Below are 20,338 nucleotides of genomic sequence, written 5' to 3'. Positions count from 1 at the left end.
ATGTATGTATATACACACAAAACCGCACATATATATGAATGGATATACATATGCCATATACATATGTGTATATATATATGCATGTGAGCATCCCATCATCTTTGACTTGGTTAACTTTGTGGGAAGCGGGCATGGAGCACCCAAGCATCATGCCCACCCAGGGACAGTGCTCCTGAGCTCACAGGTCAGTAGGATGAAAAAGACCACTAACTCTCAAACTATCAAGTCTCAGCAGGCTTCAAAGATGCTACTTATGGACCGGTGGGGCGAGAGGGGTGGCAGGAGAGAATGGTCAGTGGTTAGATTACTCAGAAATATGAGTGGGGGGTGCTCAGCAAGAGAGGTTGAGAGTCGGAGAGCCAGAGATGCTCTCTCTCTCCCTCTGCTCCTCCGGCTCGTGCTTGCTCTCTTTCTCTTTCTAAAATAAATAAATCTTTAAAAAAATAAAATAAAATGAAATCTTTCCACCGACAGAGCCCTAGCTAAGACTGGAATGCTTCTCACTATGCGAAATAGACACAGAAATGCGGAGATCAGTATTTGAAAGAAACATGCCCATGTGTAACCGTGGCTAAGCAGTTTTAAAAGTAAAACCATTATTCTGCTCTTAACTATAGCAGATTTCTCTGTGGCCAAGCAAGGAGGTAATGAGAAATTTATTTACTAAATGAATCAAACCTGATCATTTAAACAGTCGAAAGATTGTGCTAAAATTAAAAACCATCATTACAGATGAACCAACCAGTGTCTTTGCACGCCAAGAGCAGATCCCTTCCATCTCAGAAGCTTGCCAAAGCTGAGGGCTGAGCGGCATGTTGTGGCCACGGCCCATACCCCGCTTGCCGCCTATGTTTGCACAGCCTACAAGCTAAAAAGTTTTTATGTTTTTAAGTGATTGAAAAAGTCAGAGGAAGAGGGCGCCCGGGTGGCTCAGTCCGTTAAGCGTCTGCCTTCGGCTCAGGTGATGATCCCGGGGTCCTGGCATCGAGCCCCGAGTCGGGCTCCCTGCTCATTGGGGAGTCTGCTTCTCCCTCTCCCTCTGCCCCTCCCTCCCCTGCGTGTTCTCTCTCTCAAATAAATAAAATCTTAAAACAAAAAAAAAGAAAAAGTCAGAGGAAGAATACTATTTCATGACCCATCCCAGTTACGTTAAATCCAAATTTCAGTGCCCACAAATAGTTTTATTTGTTTAGATATTGTCTCTAACCGCCTTTGCACTGCATGGCAATCTCCTTGCTGGTTGAGTAGTTGTGACAGAGCCTACATGGCCTGCAAAACAGAAAATATTTACTAACCGGCCCCTTACAGGAACGTGTGCCGATGGTTTGGTGGTGGTTTATGGGAAGCAAGCAGACAGGGTGTAAGGTCAAATGAGATTTTTTTTAAAAAAAGATTTTATTTATTTATTTGAGAGAGAGAGAATGAGAGACAGAGAGCATGAGAGGGAGGAGGGTCAGAGGGAGAAGCAGACTCCCTGCCGAGCAAGGAGCCCGATGTGGGACTCGATCCCGGGACTCCAGGATCATGACCTGAGCTGAAAGCAGTCCCTTAACCAACTGAGCCACCCAGGCGCCCAAGGTCAAATGAGATTTAATATCTTCTGGTCTTTGGTGCCTGTTGTGATGCGTAATAGCTGTCGAGTTGCTAATTTATAGAACGACTACTTTATATCATTTCATTCTTTTATTTTGAAAACTAGGTCTGTTGGGCTAAAATGGTAGGAAATAAATGATGAAAAGTCTCTATTTTTAGAGTAAGTCGGTTGTATCCTTATACTTTTTTTTTTTTGGTTATATAATGAGACTTTGACATTTGTGGTAATCACACTTTACAGAGATTAGCCTATAATTAGAAATCTTCTGAATTTGCAAAAAAAAAAAGGGGGGGTGCTATTTTGTCATAAATTTATTAGGGAAATTCCAAGTGGAGTCTCAGTCTATAAAGCAAATAGAAAAAGAAGGAAATCAGAGGCTCTTGAGGTAAAGTGATTCACCAAGGTTAAGTGACTTCCTTATTCCCAGGGCTTGGTTAGCCCCTAGGGTGATGTCCACATCCCTACCTCATTATCAAACAATTTGGTGTCCTGCTGAGTTGATGGGAGTTCCCTCAGAGAGTTCCAGATAGAGAGCACATCAAGTGGGGTGGTCCCGCACAGGAAAGTTTATTTGAAGCAAATAAGGAGACCTTGGGGAGTCACTTCCAAAGCCCCTGAGCAGATGTGACTGGGTTCCTTTTATTTATGGTTAAGATGAATATTCAGAAACGGGAGCTTTGTCGTCCACCGTCAAGGTGGGCTTCAGGCTGCGCGGTACTTAGCCAACGGCCTAAGTACTACATGCCTACAGGCTGGAACCACATCGGTTGACCTTGAGGGGAAAAGGGTTGGCTGAAAAACAAGCTTTCAGCTTTCTGGTAGTTTCAACCTCATTAACCCCATGGGGCACAGTTTCAATATCAACGTGGCAAAAGGTGAGCAAATCCAAATTCACGGGTTTCCACCAATTGCTCCCCGACTCCTAGCCTTTTCTGTGGCCCTTTGTGATTCCTTTCCAGCCGGGCCTCACCTCTGGTGCAACCCAGCCCAGCCATTCGCGGGATCCCCACCGTGAGGTGAGACCCCTTGCTTCCCAAGCTTGCCTGAAGCGGTGCCCGCCACCAGAAATACATACTCCAATACCCTTTTCAACTTGGGACTTGGCTTTTTGTGTGCTGTGTGATCTTGCCCGGAGCTGTCACCCCCTGAAGCCTGGCACACGGTAGCCCCAGGGGGCGCCCCGTCTGTTGGCCTGACCCGTTGGCTGGGTAAAGGAATGGCGGTGAGCATGGCGGTCATTGTTCCTAGGCCACCAGTATCCCCATCTCAAGATGCATTTCCCTCCGTGAGGGATGTGGCTGAGAGGACCGAAATCGAAGCAGAGTGTAGCTCTGCAGAGCCCGTGCGAGAAAGAGCCCAAGGGGAAGGCAAATTACCTACAGAAAGGTGAGGGGCTTGGGGGGGTGGCGTTCCTTGTTGTCACTGGGTAATCACAGATTTCCTCGTGTGGCCCCCTCCAGGAGGGCCCTCTCCCCCTTCTCCCCTCTCTTCCACGCCTGCCCTCTCCTCACTTCCTGCTCCCCTGAGCACGCTGCAGCCACGGGCCGAGGAGCCCCATGGGCCCCCTTCTCCTTGTGCGCCTCCCCGGCCTTCTGTGCCCACACGCCGTGCCTGCACGCCTCACAGGTGGCCCCGGAGTGCCTGGGCTTACAACAACAGCAATCCTATGCTCTTACGTGTCCTGGGTTCGAGGCTCAGCTGGGCTCTGGGAGGCGGCTCTGGTGCTCGGTGTCGCAGGCCCTGGCAGTCAGTTCCCTGGGGCTGGGCTCCGCTGAAAACTGCCTCCCTCACAGGTGTGGTGGGGCCGGGAGCTCGGCCGAGCCGGGGCTGCTCGGGTGTCTCCGGCACCCTGCAGCTCTAGCGTGGCCAGGCCTCTTCCGAGGCTGGTGGCTCAGGGCTCTAAAGAAAGCGGGGAGACAGCTCAAGAGAGAACGAGCGTGGGGCACCTGGGTGGCTCAGTCGTTAAGCGTCTGCCTTCGGCTCAGGTCATGATCCCAGGGTCCTGGGATCGAGCCCCGTGTCGGGCTCCCTGCTCAGCGGGAGGCCTGCTTACTTGTGGTGCTGCTCTCCGTGGAAACACTCACAAAGGCCTGCCTGGGATCCAAGGAGGATGGGAGATGTGTCATCAAATGTGCGGACTCTTAACACTAAGCATGGGATTTTTCTGCTCCTAGCTGAGCCGGTCTCCCTGCTGGTGCACTACGTCTCCTCCCTGCTCTCCTGCTCGGGCTCCACATTCCATTTTCTGTCCTTTACATTGTCATCGTCATCGTCATCCTCATCATCATCATGAATGCTTTTTGGTAGGTTTTTTTTTTTATGATTTGAGCTTCACCGTTCTCACCAGCATTATAACATGCTGTTCTTTCTCTCCTCCTAAAATAAAATCTTTTGACCCTACTGGCCCTGTGAACGCCTGCCAGTGTCTTTGTTCCCCTTTGTAGGAAATTTCCCAGAAATGTTTGCTGTTTCTTTCTTTCCTTTTTTTTTTTTTTTTTTCTTAAAGGTTTTTTTTTTTTATTTGACACAGAGAGACACAGCGAAAGAGGGAACACAAGCAGGGGGAGTGGGAGAGGGAGAAGCAGGCTTCCCACGGAGCAGGGAGCCCGACGCGGGGCTCGATCCCAGGACCCTGGGATCATGACCTGAGCCGAAGGCAGACGCTTAACGACTGAGCCACCCAGGTGCCCCTGTCTGCTGTTTCCAATCCCTCGTTCTTCCAAGAACTTTCAAGTCCTATTTTATTTGGCTTCACCTTCAAAATATATCCAGTATCTGGCAAGTTCTCGTCACCTGCACCCTCGCCAGCTGGGTCTGTTGCTTGAAATCCTGCAATGGCCTCTTGACTGGCCTCTGTCCTTCCACCTTTGCCCCTCATTGTCTCTTCTCAACACAGCAACCAGCATGAGTCTTCTAAAATGTAGGTCAGGCCGTGTCACTCTTTAGCGTTCCACTCAGTAAAAGCCACCATCCTTCCTTGGAATGGTTGGCAGGGCCCGGCATGTGTGATGCAGGGCTGGGCCCCCCCCCCTTCGACTTCATCTCCTGTCCTTCTCCTCCCCTTGTTCCATGCACACCAGTCTTGTTACCATCTTTGCGAATATTCCAGCATGTTTTCCTCCTTTGCACGAGTCTTGTCCCTCTGCCTGGAATGCTTTTCCCCTGGATAGAGCTGCATGGTCAACTTCCTCCTTCCCTTGAGATCTTTGCTCAAATGTCTACTTCTCAGTGATGTCCACCCAAACCACCCCATTTATGGTCACAAGCCCGCCTCACATGCCTGACCCCCTTCACTCTGCCCTGCGTTTTCTTTCTAACCCTTATCACCTGACATCGATATGATTATTACAGTTCTATATTTTTCAGTTTATTATTTAGAGAACATAAGCTTTAGGAACAGGAGGAATCTCTTCTGTTTGGTTCACTGATATGACCCAACACTTAGAAGTGGTACCTGGCATGTAGCAGGTTATCAATCAGTACTTGTTGAAATGTTCATTTTTCACCATTTCCTTCCACATTGTTATGCTAAGGTTTTATTACTTGCTCTGTAATGTTTAAAATGTTTTTAAGATAAAAGCAACACATGGCTTTATGAAAAAAAAACAACTCAAGGAATAGAGGATATCACATGTTCTTGCACTCTCTCAAATCAATCAATCAATCAATCTTAAAAAAAAAAAAAGTCTAGGGGTGCCTGGGTGGCTCAGTTGGTTAAGCGGCTGCCTTTGGCTCAGATCATGATCTCAGGATCCTGGGATCAAGCTCCCTGTGGGGCTCCCTGCTCAGCAGGGAGTCTACTTCTCTCTCTCTCTCTCTTTCTCCCTCCCTCTGCCCCTCTACCCTGCTCATTCTCTCTCTCTCTAATAAATAAAATCTTTAAGAAAAGCTCTAAATAGCACAATATGGAAACATTACAATGCTCAGATTCCTTGAACTGAAATGGAAATAAACCAAGACATAGGCAAACATGCCAAGTGCATTTGCTATAACTATATGAGGTCACTTGAAGAGGATTGGTCAGCATGGAGTTGGGCTCTTAGTTCAGTTGCCTCTCTGATGGCTACCTCTTCATCAGTGAAATGGGAATATTTATATGTCCTTTCAGTTTCACTGTCAGGGCTCAGTAATATCAATACTGTGTCTTCTTTAGCATCTGACATGTCATAAGCACGTGATAAAAGGCAGCCGTTATGAAAAAACAAAAATGACTGATGACTGCTCAATGTGAATTCTACATTTTCCATTTTAACAAAAAGGTGATTTACTGAGAGAGGAGAACACCTGTGCATACACAGTCAAACATTCCCATTTTAACCATATTTAGCTCGCTAATTGAGCCTCCAAGTTTACCCAGTGTATTTGCCTGTGTAATTAGCTGTGATTCACAGCCAAAGCTGAGCTCATGTCATGGTGTCTTCTGTCACTTTACAAATCAAATTACTGAAGGGTGCGTGTCTTTAGGCAGTTGTTGCCAAAACAAGCAAAACAAAATAATGTGGATTCTTTGTATCAGATGAAAAAATAGGTCTGGCTCAACACCGAGTGAACTCTTTCTAAAGACTTTTATTTATTCATATATATATATATATTTTTTTTTTAAAGATTTTATTTATTTGACAGAGAGAGATACAGTGAGAGAGGGAACACAAGCAGGGGGAGTGGGAGAGGGAGAAGCAGGCTTCCCGCGGAGCGGGGAGCCCGATGCGGGGCTCGATCCCAGGACCCTGGGACCATGACCTGAGCCGAAGGCAGACGCTTAACGACTGAGCCACCCAGGTGCCCCTTTATTCATATATTTTAAGTAATCCCTACACCCAACATGGGTCTCAACCTCAACCCCAAGATCAAGAATTAGATGCTCTACCGACTGAGCCAGCCAGGCACCCCTTTGGCATCAAGTGAACTCTTACATTACCATTAGTTGAAGCTAAGGTCCCCACTTTAGTCCGAAGCAGGTAGTTCCCAGTGGTCTGAAAGGGGACATTTCCACACTTAAGGAATAAAAGAAAACTTCACATCTTTCTAAGACTTTATTTATTTATTTATTTTAGAGAGAGCGAGAGAGAGAACGAGCAGGGGGAGGAGCAGAGGGGGAAGGAGAGGGAGAGAATCTCCAGCAGACTCCGCGTTGAATGTGGAGCCCAATGCGGGGCTCGATCTCACGACCCTGAGATCATGACCTGAGCCGAAACCAAGTGTCAGACACTCGACCGACTGAGCCACGCAGGTGCCCCAAAACTTCATATTTTTCAGTCATCTTCTCGAGAATATCTTTTAAATTTGGAAGCCTCAAAAGGTATTATTTCTCTTTAAAAAATTTAGAAAGGTTTTGTTCATTGAGTCCATTTTTCTTTCCTCCTTTGCTTGATCAGAACCCAACCTCTCGGGGCACTTGGGTGGCTCAGTCGTTAAGCGTCTGCCTTCGGCTCAGGTCATGATCCCAGGGTCCTGGGATCGAGCCCCGCATCTGGCTCCCTGCTCCGCGGGAAGCCTGCTTCTCCCTCTCCCACTCCCCCTGCTTGTGTTCCCTCTCTCCCTGTCTCTCTCTCTGTCAAATAAATAAAATCTTAAAAAAAAAAAAAAAAAGAACCCAACTTTTCGTTGCAGTTATTTTTCCCTTTGGCACCAATCGTAGAATGCGAACTCGCTGGTACCTCTGAGTTCCAGGCTCCTGGTGCAGCGGCAGGAGACCTGCCGCCTGCCATAGAGCATCACAAGGGCCAGCTGGGCTGGGGCTCAACTATGGAGCATAGGGTGTGCCTGTTCCCAGGAGAGACAAAGGATCAAGTAGGGGACCTTCTGCAGTTTCACTTCCCATGGCCTTCCTCTGACACTGTCCCCTTTCCTTCTGTGGCACTTTTCCCACTTTACCCCTTCCTTTTAGAGGTCCCAAGCCCTCCTGGTGTCTCCTCACTTCCTTGCCAACAATCTGACCTTTGGAATACTTTACTATTTATGATCATTCAATATGTGTCTTCCATGGGATTTTAAGAAAGTTCAAAGCCTTGATTTATTCAGCAGATATTGATCTCATGCTCACTCTGTGGCAGGCATCGTAATGATAGAGTGCGTGTAAAGGCAAGCAAGGTTCTGGACCTAAGGTCGTTCACCACCCAGAGGGAGGAATGGTGTGTTGACATGAAGCCTTCTAGAAAGGTGGTATAACAGAGCAGCCAAGAGTGCAAGCTCTGTGTCTGGATTGCTTGAGTCTTACCTTGCTCCGGTTCTGTAGGCTCTGCATTTCACTCACCTCATTGCAAACAAACGTATTTCTTAGAATCACAGTGATGATGAAATCATTTGCTAAAGGCTATTGGTTGAAACTGACGACATGTGAACAGACTTACAGGCTTTGTAGGCAATATAATTTCTTCTCATCTTGGCAGTCTTAGGTTGAATTTGCTTAGAGTTAATTCTATGCGCAAGTTTAATACAGCCTAAGATTTTGTCTAGACCAGGGGTTTGCAAACTACTGTCTGTGGGCCAAATCTGTCTAGCCACCTGTGTTTATATGGTTCATGAGCTAAGGATGGTTTTTACAACTTTAATGAGTTACATTCTAAATGGTAATTTACATACCCACATAATAGTCTCAACTTTGCCTAAAATATTTACTCTCTAGCTCTTCACAGAAAAAGTTTGCCATCCCTTGGTCTAGACCAGTGTTCTCTAATAGAACTTTCTGCACTAGGCCTACTGTGGCTCTTGAGCACCTGAGGTATGGTTAGTGTAACTGAGAAACCAAATTTTAAAATTGCATTTAATTTTAATTAATTTAAATTTAAATAGCCACATGTGACAGGTGGCTATCATATTAGAGCAGCTCCAGACCATTTTAAGTGTAAAGATTCTGTATTCTGTCAATGTTCCTCAGTCTCAATGTAATCAACTCCCCAGAGGCTGTATGAGTCAAGGGCAAGGCAGCATTCCTAATCAGATTCTTTGCGCTGGACTGGCTTCCATTGTCTGCTGGAAAATACTTAATGGAAAATGCTTGAAAAATGCATGTGAGCACACACTTATGTTCTCTTAAGGCTGCTATTGACTCTGTCCATTCATCTGCTTTCCTTTGGGGTAAAGCAGGAGGCTTTTTCAGCCCTACAAGGCCCCAGATTAAGGAAATCTTAATCAACTTTAGAGTTCTGGCTGCAGGCAGACAAAACCTCACTTGGTAGAGCTGCACTTCCTTCCATCCCTGCTTGCAGATGGCTGACTTAAGCCACGGCTCATGCCTCTCCTAATACTGCTAAAAACAGTCAGAAGCCCTCAACAGACATCGTCGTTCCCAGTCTTGCCAAACCATTTACCCTAAGAGTAAAGTCACAAGTCACAGTTGGCATTCTGAGGCTGTCCTGTGCAGCATGGTGACTAGTTAACAATATTGTGTATTTGAAGGTTGCTAAGGGAGTAGATCTTAAAAGTTCTCACTGCAACAAAAACAGTTGTAACAATGTGAGGTGATGGCTGTTAACTAGACTTGTGATCATTTTACCATGTATGCGTTTATCAAATCATTAGGTTGAACAGCTTAAACCAATACGATGTTATATGTTAATTGTATCTCCATAAAACTGGGAAAACAAAACAAAAGTCACAGTTGATGCGTGTTCTGCCTTCCAAGATGGCGTAGGTGATAGTTGTATCAGGTGTTTTGCTATGGTGTGACATGGGTTGCTAGCTTTCCAGCCTCCGATGTCTGAATCTGTCTTGCCCATAGCCTAATAACATCAACGTCACATATTTTTGGTTCTCTCACGAGCAGCAATTTACTTCCAAGTTCTAAATTCTACACTGGCTAAAAGTAGGTTTGCATTTGTACAACAGAAAGTCCAATTAACCCTGGCTTAGTATAACAACTTTATGATTTCTCATAAACTCCTAGAGGTCAGCAGTTCTGAGCCATTATTTATACTCTGCTCTATGAGATCGTGCAAGGATCTGGGCGCTCTGGCTCATCTACCTTGTTGCTTCATCATCCCTAGCACATTTTCCTCATTTGCAAAATTCAAGATAGGTGGCTACCACACCCATATTACAAGAAGCTGGATGGAAGTAGACAGGAAGAAGGGGAACAGCCCCACCATTTAAGGACATATCCCAGAAATTGCACATCTCGCTTCCTCTCACATCACATTGGTGTTAACTTAGTCACGAGGCCATGCTTAGCTGCAAGGGAGTCTGGGATATAGACTCTTTTTCAGAGTGGTGCATGTCCAACTATTAATGGAGACTCTATCACTATGAGATGAAAGAAAGGGGACAAAGATATGGGGAGATATTTAACAATCTCTAGCTTCGATGAGGATGATAAAAATAACTAAAGTGTCAGAAAATACCATGTGGAATAAGAACAACATACAATTAAGCTCCACATACACAAGTGTCAGCATCTTGTCTGGAAAGAACTAATGGTCTTTCCACGTTTTTAGTTTAAATCCATATTTTTTTTCTCTCCTCTGCTGTGTTTTGAACTCTTTAAGGGCAGAGGCTGTGTGTTTACTGCCCCTAGTAGGTATTCAATAAATATTTGTCAAATGAAAGAATGAATATGTCAGTGGAATTCTGTTATTTTTTTTTTAAGATTTTATTTATTTATTTGAGAGAGAGAGAATGAGAGAGAGCACATGAGAGTGGGGAGGGTCAGAGGGAGAAGCAGACTCCCTGCCGAGCAGGGAGCCCGATGCGGGACTCGATCCTGGGACTCCAGGATCATGACCTGAGCCGAAGGCAGTCGCTTAACCAACTGAGCCACCCAGGCGCCCCCTGTTATATTTTTTTATAAATTTTTTCTCACCAGTTTTCGGTGCAATTCCTCGCTAAGGAATTGTTGGGGAATTTTCTGGTCCAGGTCCACTGTCTTGGTCCTGGGCAGTTGTCTGGGTCCTTGGTGTGTCTTGTATTGTTGTTTCCATGTCTGCCATTCTCTTGGAGGGTGCTCTTCTGCTGAGCACAGTGGCTGCTTCACAAGGGGACATGGGTAGTGGGGTACCAAGCCAGGACTGGGAGCCATTTCTTCCAACCCTCAGTCCGGAGTGGTGTTTCACAACCTCATGTATAATCAGGGCAGTAGAAGATGAGAAGAGGGAGTGACTACTTCTGTCTGGGTTGATCCCAGAGAGTGTCTTGAAGAAGACGGGTTCGAACTGGGCAGTAGAAAACAAGAGCTCCTGAAACCTTTCTCCCCAAGGAATCCTCGGGCAAAAAGACGAGACAGAATGTTATCTCTTGGCAAGTCCGGGGCTGTAGCCTAAAGCAATCTACTCCAAGGAGAAATTTGTTGGAAGTATTTTGCTTTATTTCATTCATGCACGCATTCATTCTTCTATTCATGTATTTAGCAAACATAATGCAACACGAATTAACTGCCAGGCATTGTTTTACACAAGGACACACAAAGCCGGGCTCTCTCAGAGCTTATCTTCTCATGCAGGATAGACATTAAACAAATAAGCACACAAGTCATAAGCACATAAACTACTGGCAAGATAATTCCTGATGGTGCTAAGGGCCATGAAGGAAATAAAGCAGGGTGATCTAGTACATATACCTCTCTGTACCTCAGTGGACTCATCTGTAAAATGGAAATTAATAATAGAGGTCCACAGTTCCAAAATCCCCAACCTGAAAGCTTTGTCCTAACTCGGTCAATGGCAAACACATGACCTGAATCCATTCGGAGGTGAATCTTGATCTGAACTGAACAAGCTAGTTCTTTTCTTGCTTGGGTGCTTGCGTGCTTGCTTGCTTGCTTTTCTTGATTTCCCTCTCTCCCTTCTCTCCTCACTTAGTGTGGAGAGTTCTTTGTTTCACTGCACAAATTTTTGTGTGTTTGATTATGGGATGCTGCCCTGGGCCTCAGTAAGGATATTATATAATATGTGGATACAGGGGCGCCTGGGTGGCTCAGTTGGTTAAGCGACTGCCTTCGGCTCAGGTCATGATCCTGGAGTCCCTGGATCGAGTCCCGCATTGGGCTCCCTGCTCGGCAGGGAGTCTGCTTCTCCCTCTGACCCTCCCCCCTCTCATGTGCTCTCTCTCATTCTCTCTCTCTCAAATAAATAAATAAAATCTTTAAAAAAAAATGTGGATACATATATCATATTACCTTCTAAGATCTGAAAAATTCTTAGTTCCAAAACACATCTAGCCCCAAAGGTTTTGGGTAAGGATTGAGGATCTGTAGTACCACTCACATGTGGTTATTAAGAGGATTAAATGAGTTAATATATTTAAACACTGCAAATGATGCTCAGAATATAGTAAGTGATACCTAAGTTAATAAATGCTACTGTCACTATCACTAGTATTACATGGGAGGGTATTGGATGAGTTGGCCAGAGAAGGTCTGTCCGAATATGTGTTATTTGTGCAGACACCTAAGGGATGAGAATGACCTGGCTACGGGAAGAGGAGGAGAAAGATAATTTCAGGAAGAGGGAACAGCAAGTGCTAAGACTGGCTCAAATGCAGAACAGAAAACAGGCCAGATGTCTGGCATGTGGTCAGAGTAGGAGAAGGATGGTTCAAGGTCATGGAACTAGGCTTGAGTCAGAACATGCATGATATAAGCAATCATAAAGATTCAAAGTGTAATAAGGAGTCATTGCAGTTGGTGTGATTCATGTTTATAAAGACTATTCTCATGCCATTTGATGAATGAATTGTAGAGGAGAAGGAGAATTGGGTGGACCAGTTAGGAGTCTCTTGCGGTAGTCCAGGTAAGACCTAATGGCTAATGGCAGGAAGAAGGTGCTAGTAGACAAGGGGAAAGGTGGACAGGTGCCAGACAAAGTTTAGAAATAAGGGAGAAAAAAAAGACTTTCTGATTAATTTTTCCTTCTAGTTCATACTATGTCCATATGTAGAGGCTAAAAATTTCACAGTCATTGTCGCAGGTGTGTTAACGGGCAGGGTTTGCTGGACCCAGCTCCTATAGGCTTGCCAGAGCAGTTCTGCACGTCTCTCCCCACCTCCGCATTCGGTGACATCACAGTGGCAGCTCACACTATGGGAACTGGCAGATGCTATAAATCAGGACTTCGCGCATCAGAGATGTGGGTTGCGGGAGGACAGCCGGTTGTTAAACATTTACTAACACACCGCTGTTATTTTTTCTATAATTGAACTGCCTTCATCTTAGAGCATCTACTTCCCCCCATCATAGAAATACTTAAACTAGGTATATTCTGGAAACTCGGTGTGGTGATTGCTGTCCCTTCGTGTTTTTACCTCCGCTAATTCAGGGATCCTCCCAGTTCTTCCCAGGAGCTCATCAAGGTTCGTGGGAGTGGGATCAGAAGAGGGCACCTGGTTCCCAATTTGTCCTTTATTTATTTTGGCCCCCTTTGGAATACAGCACACCTCCCAGGTCCACAGTAACGCCCTTAGCAGCATTACTTATTACCTTCTGATACTGGGGTTCATGAACCCATCATGTCTTCTGACAAAAGCATAGCTGGAGATGGGGTCCAGGGTCTGGGATCCTATAATCAGGGACCATAAAAATAGCTCACTCTACTTCTCTCCTTTTTCCATCTTGGCTCAACCCCTCTTCCCTGAGTGATGAACATTTCTCTTAAATCTTTTTTTTTTTTAATTAATTTATTTGGCAGAGAGAGACACAGCGAGAGAGGGAACACAAGCAGGGGGAGTGGGAGAGGGAGAAGCAGGCTTCCCGTGGAGCAGGGAGCCCGATGTGGTGCTCGATCCCAGGACCCTGGGACCATGACCTGAGCCGAAGGCAGACGCCTAACCAACTGAGCCACCCCGGCGCCCCTTTTTCTCCTAAATCCTTGAGTAAAGTTCATGCTCAAGGGAGATAGGCCATATTTATCTAAGGGCCTCCTGTACACCCTGGCCTAGTGCCATATCTTCCCAGGGATCTGAATGCTCTAGATTGGGAGGTAAAGCCTTAAAGGATGACTAGAATTCTGCTGGGTGGAAATGGCAGAAAAGAGTAGTCCAGGTGAAAGGATTTGCAAGTAAGGGAGCTACAAACTGGGCTTGGGTTAGTGACTAGAGAAACTGGTAGGGGCAGTGTATCAGGGAAGCCTGGACAAGTAGATAGGGGACAAAGTATGGAAGACTTTGGATGCCATGATAAAAAGTTAGGGCTCATTCTGTAAAAAAGAAGAAAAAAAATCATTTTAAAGACTTTAGAATAATGTCATCCGATTAATGTTTTGGAAGTTTAATGGTTAGGGTGGATTTGAAGAGTGAGAGCCTGAGGACAAGGATGAGGTTTTACAGTGGACCAAGGGTGGGATCATCTCAGCTGAAATTGTGTCAGCTAAAATGGCGAAGCAAGGAGGATGTCAAGAAGGTCAATGAAGAATGTCAACTGGACTCAGTGAATGGTTTTGATGATGAGGAGAAGATAAGGTGGTGAAAGAGAAAAAAAAAAAAAAGACAGTGTTGCACTTCTAACCTCAACAAACTTTAGGCACATAAAGATGTATGAAGAAGCTCTCGAGATCCTTCTGAAACATCTTGCATTAGAGAAAAAAAAAGCTGAGGGAAAATTTGCTTATTTATTTATTAGAGGAATTAAGGAAAGTAGGCATTTGGTTTATTAGATATCAACACAATTGGCTGATTCAGTCAATTGGGATGACAAAAACATTAATTGATTTAGAAGCCTGTTGTAGAGACACAGGCTAGATCATTCCATGGGTTAACACCAGTTAAACTGAAACCAGTGTTCTGGAGTAAAATATTGATAGAAATCCTGAAACTTGAGGGCAAGTCCCTGGTTAAACCACCTTCTAAGGCAGGGCCAGTTCAAGTTAATATGGTGACTAGCAAAGCTCTTCAGTACTCCCCATACCACCTTTTAAGGTCTTTCTCCCCAGGGTCCCATTGTCTCTCATGCTAAACCTGGTTGCCCAAGAACCACCATTATGGGTAGGTTTCCATATGCCCCAGTTTGCCTGAGAGAGTCTTGGTTTTCTGCCTATAGTCTTAGCATAAGTATTACTAGGTCCCCCTTCCTTTCACTCCCATAAGTATCGTCGTTGATCAATCAGGACTCACTGAGGCAATGTCCTGACTCTTTGCTCTCTCCTTTCCAAATTTACGTAATGTAAAGCCAATGTGTAGGGGAAATGTTCATCCCCAAATCATCTTGGATTTCCAAAAACAAGCCAAGAGGAAAACAAGCTCATAGAATGGCAGCGCCAAAATGGGAGTTGAGTGTCCTGGGGCAAATCAGCTACTATTGCTGAGCTAGGTCTTCAACTATAAAATGGGGATAATGGATCTCTTAATTTTTCTACTTAGAATATTAAGAGGATCGGGGCGCCTGGGTGGCTCAGTTGTTCAAGCGACTGCCTTCAGCTCAGGTCATGATCGTGGAGTCCCGGGATCGAGTCCCACATCGAGTCCCACATCGGGCTCCCTGCTCAGCAGGGAGTCTCCTTCTCCCTCTGACTCTCCCCCCTCTCATGCTCTCTCTCTATCATTCTCCCTCTCAATAAATTAAAAAAAAAAATCTTAAAAAAAAAAGAATATTAAGAGTCTTGAATATTGTGAAAGCCTCTTGTAATATGTACCAGAGCAGGCTTATTAGCAAGCAAACAGTAACTGCACTAAAGTCTTTTTTTTTTTTAAGATTTTATTTATTTGAGAGAGAGAGAGTGCACAAGCAGGGGGAGGGGCAGAGGTAGAGGGAGAAGCAGGCTCTCCGCTGAAGACGGAGCCTGATGTGGAGCTCCATCCCAGGACCCTGGGATCACGACCTGAGCTGAAGGCTGACGCTCAACCGGCTGAGCCGCCCGGGTGCCCTGCACTAAAGTCTTAATGTGTCATTCTTCCCAACATATTTTTGTTTTAATATTCCTTCATCCACAAATTTCAGACTTTGGCAGCTAGTTGACAGCTCCTTCATTGTACTATTTTAAATAACAGTGAATAGGAAAATGCTGCTTCTACCACCTTCAAAGCTATGGAATCGAAAAGCTAACATGCTAAAAGCTAAATGTGTAACTCGATTATTATGAACCTCCGTAGTAGGGCAAGTACAGTCATGGGGGGTGGGGAGATGCTGTTTAGGCAATTGAGAATAAGACCTGGGTTGTTTACTTTATTTTTTTTTTTTAAGATTTTATTTATTTATTTGAGAGAGAGAGAATGAGAGACAGAGAGCATGAGAGGGAGGAGGGCCAGAGGGAGAAGCAGACTCCCTGCCGAGCAGGGAGCCCGATGCGGGACTCGATCCTGGGACTCCAGGATCATGACCTGAGCCGAAGGCAGTTGCTTAACCAACTGAGCCACCCAGGCGCCCCTGGGTTGTTTACTTTAAACTGTAGCAAAAGAGAAGCAGCAGATGGGAAATTTCAAATCTGATTCTTGGTATGTTCTAGAATGACTTTGAATGATGATGATTTGGTCTTTCTTATGCTTTCAGGTGTTTCCAATGTGGACATTGAAGAGACAGTTCCTTATCTTTTTAAACATAATCCTAATTTCCAAACTCCTTGGAGCTAGATGGTTTCCTAAAACTCTGCCCTGTGATGTCAGTCTGGATGCTCCAAAGGCCCATGTGATTGTGGACTGCACCGACAAGCATTTGACAGAAATCCCTGGAGGTATTCCCACCAATGCCACCAACCTCACCCTCACCATTAACCACATACCCAGCATCTCTCCAGCCTCCTTCCACCAGCTGGACTATTTGGTCGAGATCGATTTCAGATGCAACTGTATACCTGTTCGACTAGGGCCCAAAGACCATCTGTGCACCAGGAGGCCACAGATTAAACCCAGAAGCTTTAGTAGACTCACTTATTTGAAATCCCTTTATCTGGATGGAAACCAGCTTCTAGAAATACCTGAGGGTCTTCCTCCCAACCTGCAGCTGCTGAGCCTTGAGGCCAACAGTATCTTTTCTATCATGAAAAATAACCTAACAGAACTGACCAATATAGAAAAGCTCTACTTGGGCCAAAACTGCTATTTTCGCAACCCTTGTAACATTTCGTTTTTCATCGAAAAAGATGCTTTCCTAAGTCTGAAGAATCTAAAATTGCTCTCCCTAAAAGATAACAATATCACATATGTCCCTACTACTTTGCCATCTACTTTAATAGAACTCTATCTTTATAACAACGCCATTGCAAAAATCCAAGAAGAGGACTTTAATAACCTCCATCAACTGCAACTTCTTGACCTAAGTGGAAATTGCCCTCGTTGTTACAATGTTCCATTTCCTTGTACGCCCTGTGAAAATAATTCTCCCCTACAGATCCACCCATCGGCTTTCGATGCACTGACAGAATTACAAGTGTTACGTCTGCACAGTAACTCTCTTCAGCATGTGCCCCAAAGATGGTTTAAAAACGTTAAAAAACTGAAGGAGCTAGATCTTTCCCAAAACTTCTTGGCCAGAGAAATTGGGGATGCCAAATTTTTGTATCTTCTTCATGACCTTGTCCAGTTGGATCTGTCTTTCAATTACGAACTTCAAGTCTATCGTGCAGCTCTGAATCTGTCAAATGCATTTTCTTCACTGAAAAATCTGAAAGTGTTGCGGATCAAAGGATACGTTTTTAAGGAGCTGAGCAGCCATAATCTATCCCCATTACAGAGCCTTTCCAATCTTGAAGTTCTTGATCTTGGCACTAACTTCATAAAAATTGCAGACCTCAGCCTATTTGAACAATTCAAAACATTGAAAGTCATAGATCTTTCAATGAATAAAATATCACCTTCAGGAGATTCAAGCGAAGTTGGCTTCTGCTCTAGCACCAGAACTTCTGTAGAAGGTCATGCACCTCAGGTCCTCGAAACATTACATTATTTCAGATACGACGAGTACGCAAGGAGTTGCAGGTTCAAAAACAAAGAGACTCCTTCTTTCTTGCCTTTTAATAAAGATTGTTACAGGTACGGGCAGACCTTGGACCTAAGTAGAAACAATATATTTTTTATCAAGTCCTCTGATTTTCGGCATCTTTCTTTCCTCAAATGCCTAAATTTGTCAGGAAATACCATTGGCCAAACTCTCAATGGCAGTGAATTCCAGCCTTTAGTGGACTTGAAATACTTGGACTTCTCGAACAACCGGCTTGATTTACTCTACTCAACAGCATTTGAGGAACTACGCAACCTGGAAGTTCTAGATATTAGCAGTAACAGCCATTACTTTCAATCAGAAGGAATTACTCACATGTTAAACTTTACCAAGAACCTAAAAGTTCTGAAGAAACTGATGATGAACAACAATGACATCGCTACCTCCACCAGCAGGACCATGGAGAGCGAGTCTCTTAGAATTCTGGAATTCAGAGGAAATCATTTGGATGTTTTTTGGAGAGATGGTGATAACAGATACTTAAAATTCTTCAAGAATCTGCTGAACCTAGAGGAATTAGACATCTCTGAAAATTCCCTGACTTTCTTGCCTTCTGAAGTTTTTGATGGCATGCCTCCGAATCTAAAGACTCTCTCCTTGGTCAAAAATGGGCTCACATCCTTCACCTGGGAAAAACTCCGGTATCTGAAGAGTCTAGAAACTTTAGACCTCAGCTACAACAAGCTGAAGACTGTCCCTGACAGATTATACAACTGTTCCAGAAGCCTCAAGAAACTGATTCTTAAGTATAATCAAATCAGGCATCTGACAAAGTATTTTCTACAAGATGCTTTCCAGTTGCGGTATCTGGACCTCAGCTCAAATAAAATCCAGATTATCCAAAAGACTAGCTTTCCAGAAAATGTCCTCAACAATCTGGAGATGTTACTTTTGCATCACAATCAGTTTCTGTGCACCTGTGATGCTGTGTGGTTTGTCTGGTGGGTTAACCATACAGAGGTGATCATTCCTTACTTGGCCACGGATGTGACTTGTGTGGGGCCAGGAGCACACAAGGGCCAGAGTGTAGTCTCTCTGGATCTGTATACCTGTGAGTTAGATCTGACTAATCTGATTCTGTTCTCACTTTCCCTGTCGGTGGCTCTTTCTCTAATGGTGATTACAACAGCAAACCACCTCTACTTCTGGGATGTGTGGTATAGCTACCATTTCTGTAAGGCCAAAATAAAGGGGTATCGGCGTCTGACATCCCTGGATTCTTGCTATGATGCTTTTGTTGTGTATGACAGTAAAGATCCCGCGGTGACAGAGTGGGTTTTGGATGAGCTGGTGGCCAAGTTGGAAGACCCGAGAGAGAAACATTTTAATTTATGTCTTGAGGAAAGGGATTGGTTACCAGGGCAGCCAGTTTTGGAAAACCTTTCCCAGAGCATACAGCTTAGCAAAAAGACGGTGTTTGTGATGACAAACAAGTACGCAAAGACTGAGAACTTTAAGATAGCATTTTACTTGTCCCATCAGAGGCTCATGGATGAAAAATTGGACGTCATTATCTTGATATTCCTTGAGAAGCCCCTTCAGAAATCCAAGTTCCTCCAGCTCCGGAAAAGGCTCTGTAAGAGCTCTGTCCTTGAATGGCCAACAAACCCACAGGCTCACCCGTACTTCTGGCAGTGTCTGAAAAATGCCCTGGCCACAGACAATCATGTGACCTATAGTCAGGTGTTCAAAGAGACGGTCTAGCCCTTCTTTGCAAAATGGGACTGCCTAACTTACCCAGGAGAAGGTTGGCTGCCTAGATTTTCCAATAAATGGCTCACTAGAAGGGTGTTTTCCAATTCTCTTAAGACCGGGATGGTCCGTATCAGAGAGGAGAGTCACAGTGACAAAGAAATTGGAACAATGGACTTTGTATAATGCACCGAGTCATCTTTTCTTATCTCTCTGTGACTCCATTTGCACTTGAGCCTCTCCTTTCTGTTCCTGGATAGATACTATTGGGAGAAGACCGGCAAGGAGAGGACACGAGGCTCTGATTCTCCCATAACTCTCTTGTGATTATGAAATATACACACAATCTCGAAATACTGAGAAGAATTGCACTTCTACCCATAACAAGTACTGGCGTGTCTAGAAATAGGGTAAGAGATGCTCAGGGTCTGCGTCTATGACATTACAATGTACCAGAGTTAGTGAAATGAAAACAGTCAACTCCTTAACCGATGGCTTCTGTATCACCCAGCGCCCCCTTCTGTGTAGACTGAGAGTTGGCTCCCGATGGGTGGTTGCCTAGGTGCCACTCTCTCTTCGCCGTTGAGCCTGTTGCAGGGTTCCGTGTGGAAATAGTGAAAAACATCTATACCACTGATGGACATAGTGCACTTACACACGGAAAAAATTAAAGTGATCTGCCTTTATACAAAGTGAGGCTCTTTCCCTTTGATGATAATTTACCTGCTTAAATATTGCTATGGACTGACTGTTCCCTCCCAAATTCAGATGCTGAAATGCTAACCCCCCGGTGTGATGGTTTCAGGAGGTGGGCCTTTGGGAAGTGATCAGGTCATGATGGTGGGGCCCTCAGGAATGGGGTCAGTGCCTTATAAGAAGACAGCAGAGACCTAGCTTGCTGTGTTCCCACCGTGCCCGTGTGAGGATACAAAGAGAGGTCAACAGCCCGCAGCTCGGAAGAGGGCCCTCCCCAGAACCACACAGTGCTGGTACTCTGAGCCAGGATTTCTGTCCTTCAGAACTGTGAGAAATAAGTGTGTGTTGTTCACGTCACCCGGTTTATGATGTTTCCTTATGCAGCAGCCTGAGCGGACTCAAACAAATATTTTTATCTGCGTTGCAAAGTTCTGTGTCCAAAGTAACATTGTCTCATGCAATGGTTCTTTCAGACTGCTTTGCTAACTAATATGGTGTATCTG

General features: G+C 44.9%; 1 protein-coding gene across 1 annotated transcript in view; it reads left to right on the top strand.

Annotated features, from left to right (window-relative positions):
* TLR7 (toll like receptor 7) overlaps positions 1-19,662 on the top strand; it is a 22,580-nt gene extending 2,918 nt beyond the window's left edge. The window contains exon 2 of the mRNA XM_021683970.1: positions 16,002-19,662. Within this exon, the coding sequence (XP_021539645.1) occupies positions 16,002-19,151 (3,150 nt within the window). The 3' untranslated portion in view covers positions 19,152-19,662. The remainder of the gene's footprint in view (positions 1-16,001) is intronic.
* The last annotated feature ends 676 nt before the right edge of the window (positions 19,663-20,338 follow it).

The sequence above is a fragment of the Neomonachus schauinslandi genome, chromosome X (assembly GCF_002201575.2).
Source record: "Neomonachus schauinslandi chromosome X, ASM220157v2, whole genome shotgun sequence".
Lineage (NCBI taxonomy): Eukaryota > Metazoa > Chordata > Mammalia > Carnivora > Phocidae > Neomonachus > Neomonachus schauinslandi.
The sequence above is the reverse complement of the archived record's forward strand: the minus strand, read 5'-3'. Positions and strand labels throughout refer to the sequence as shown.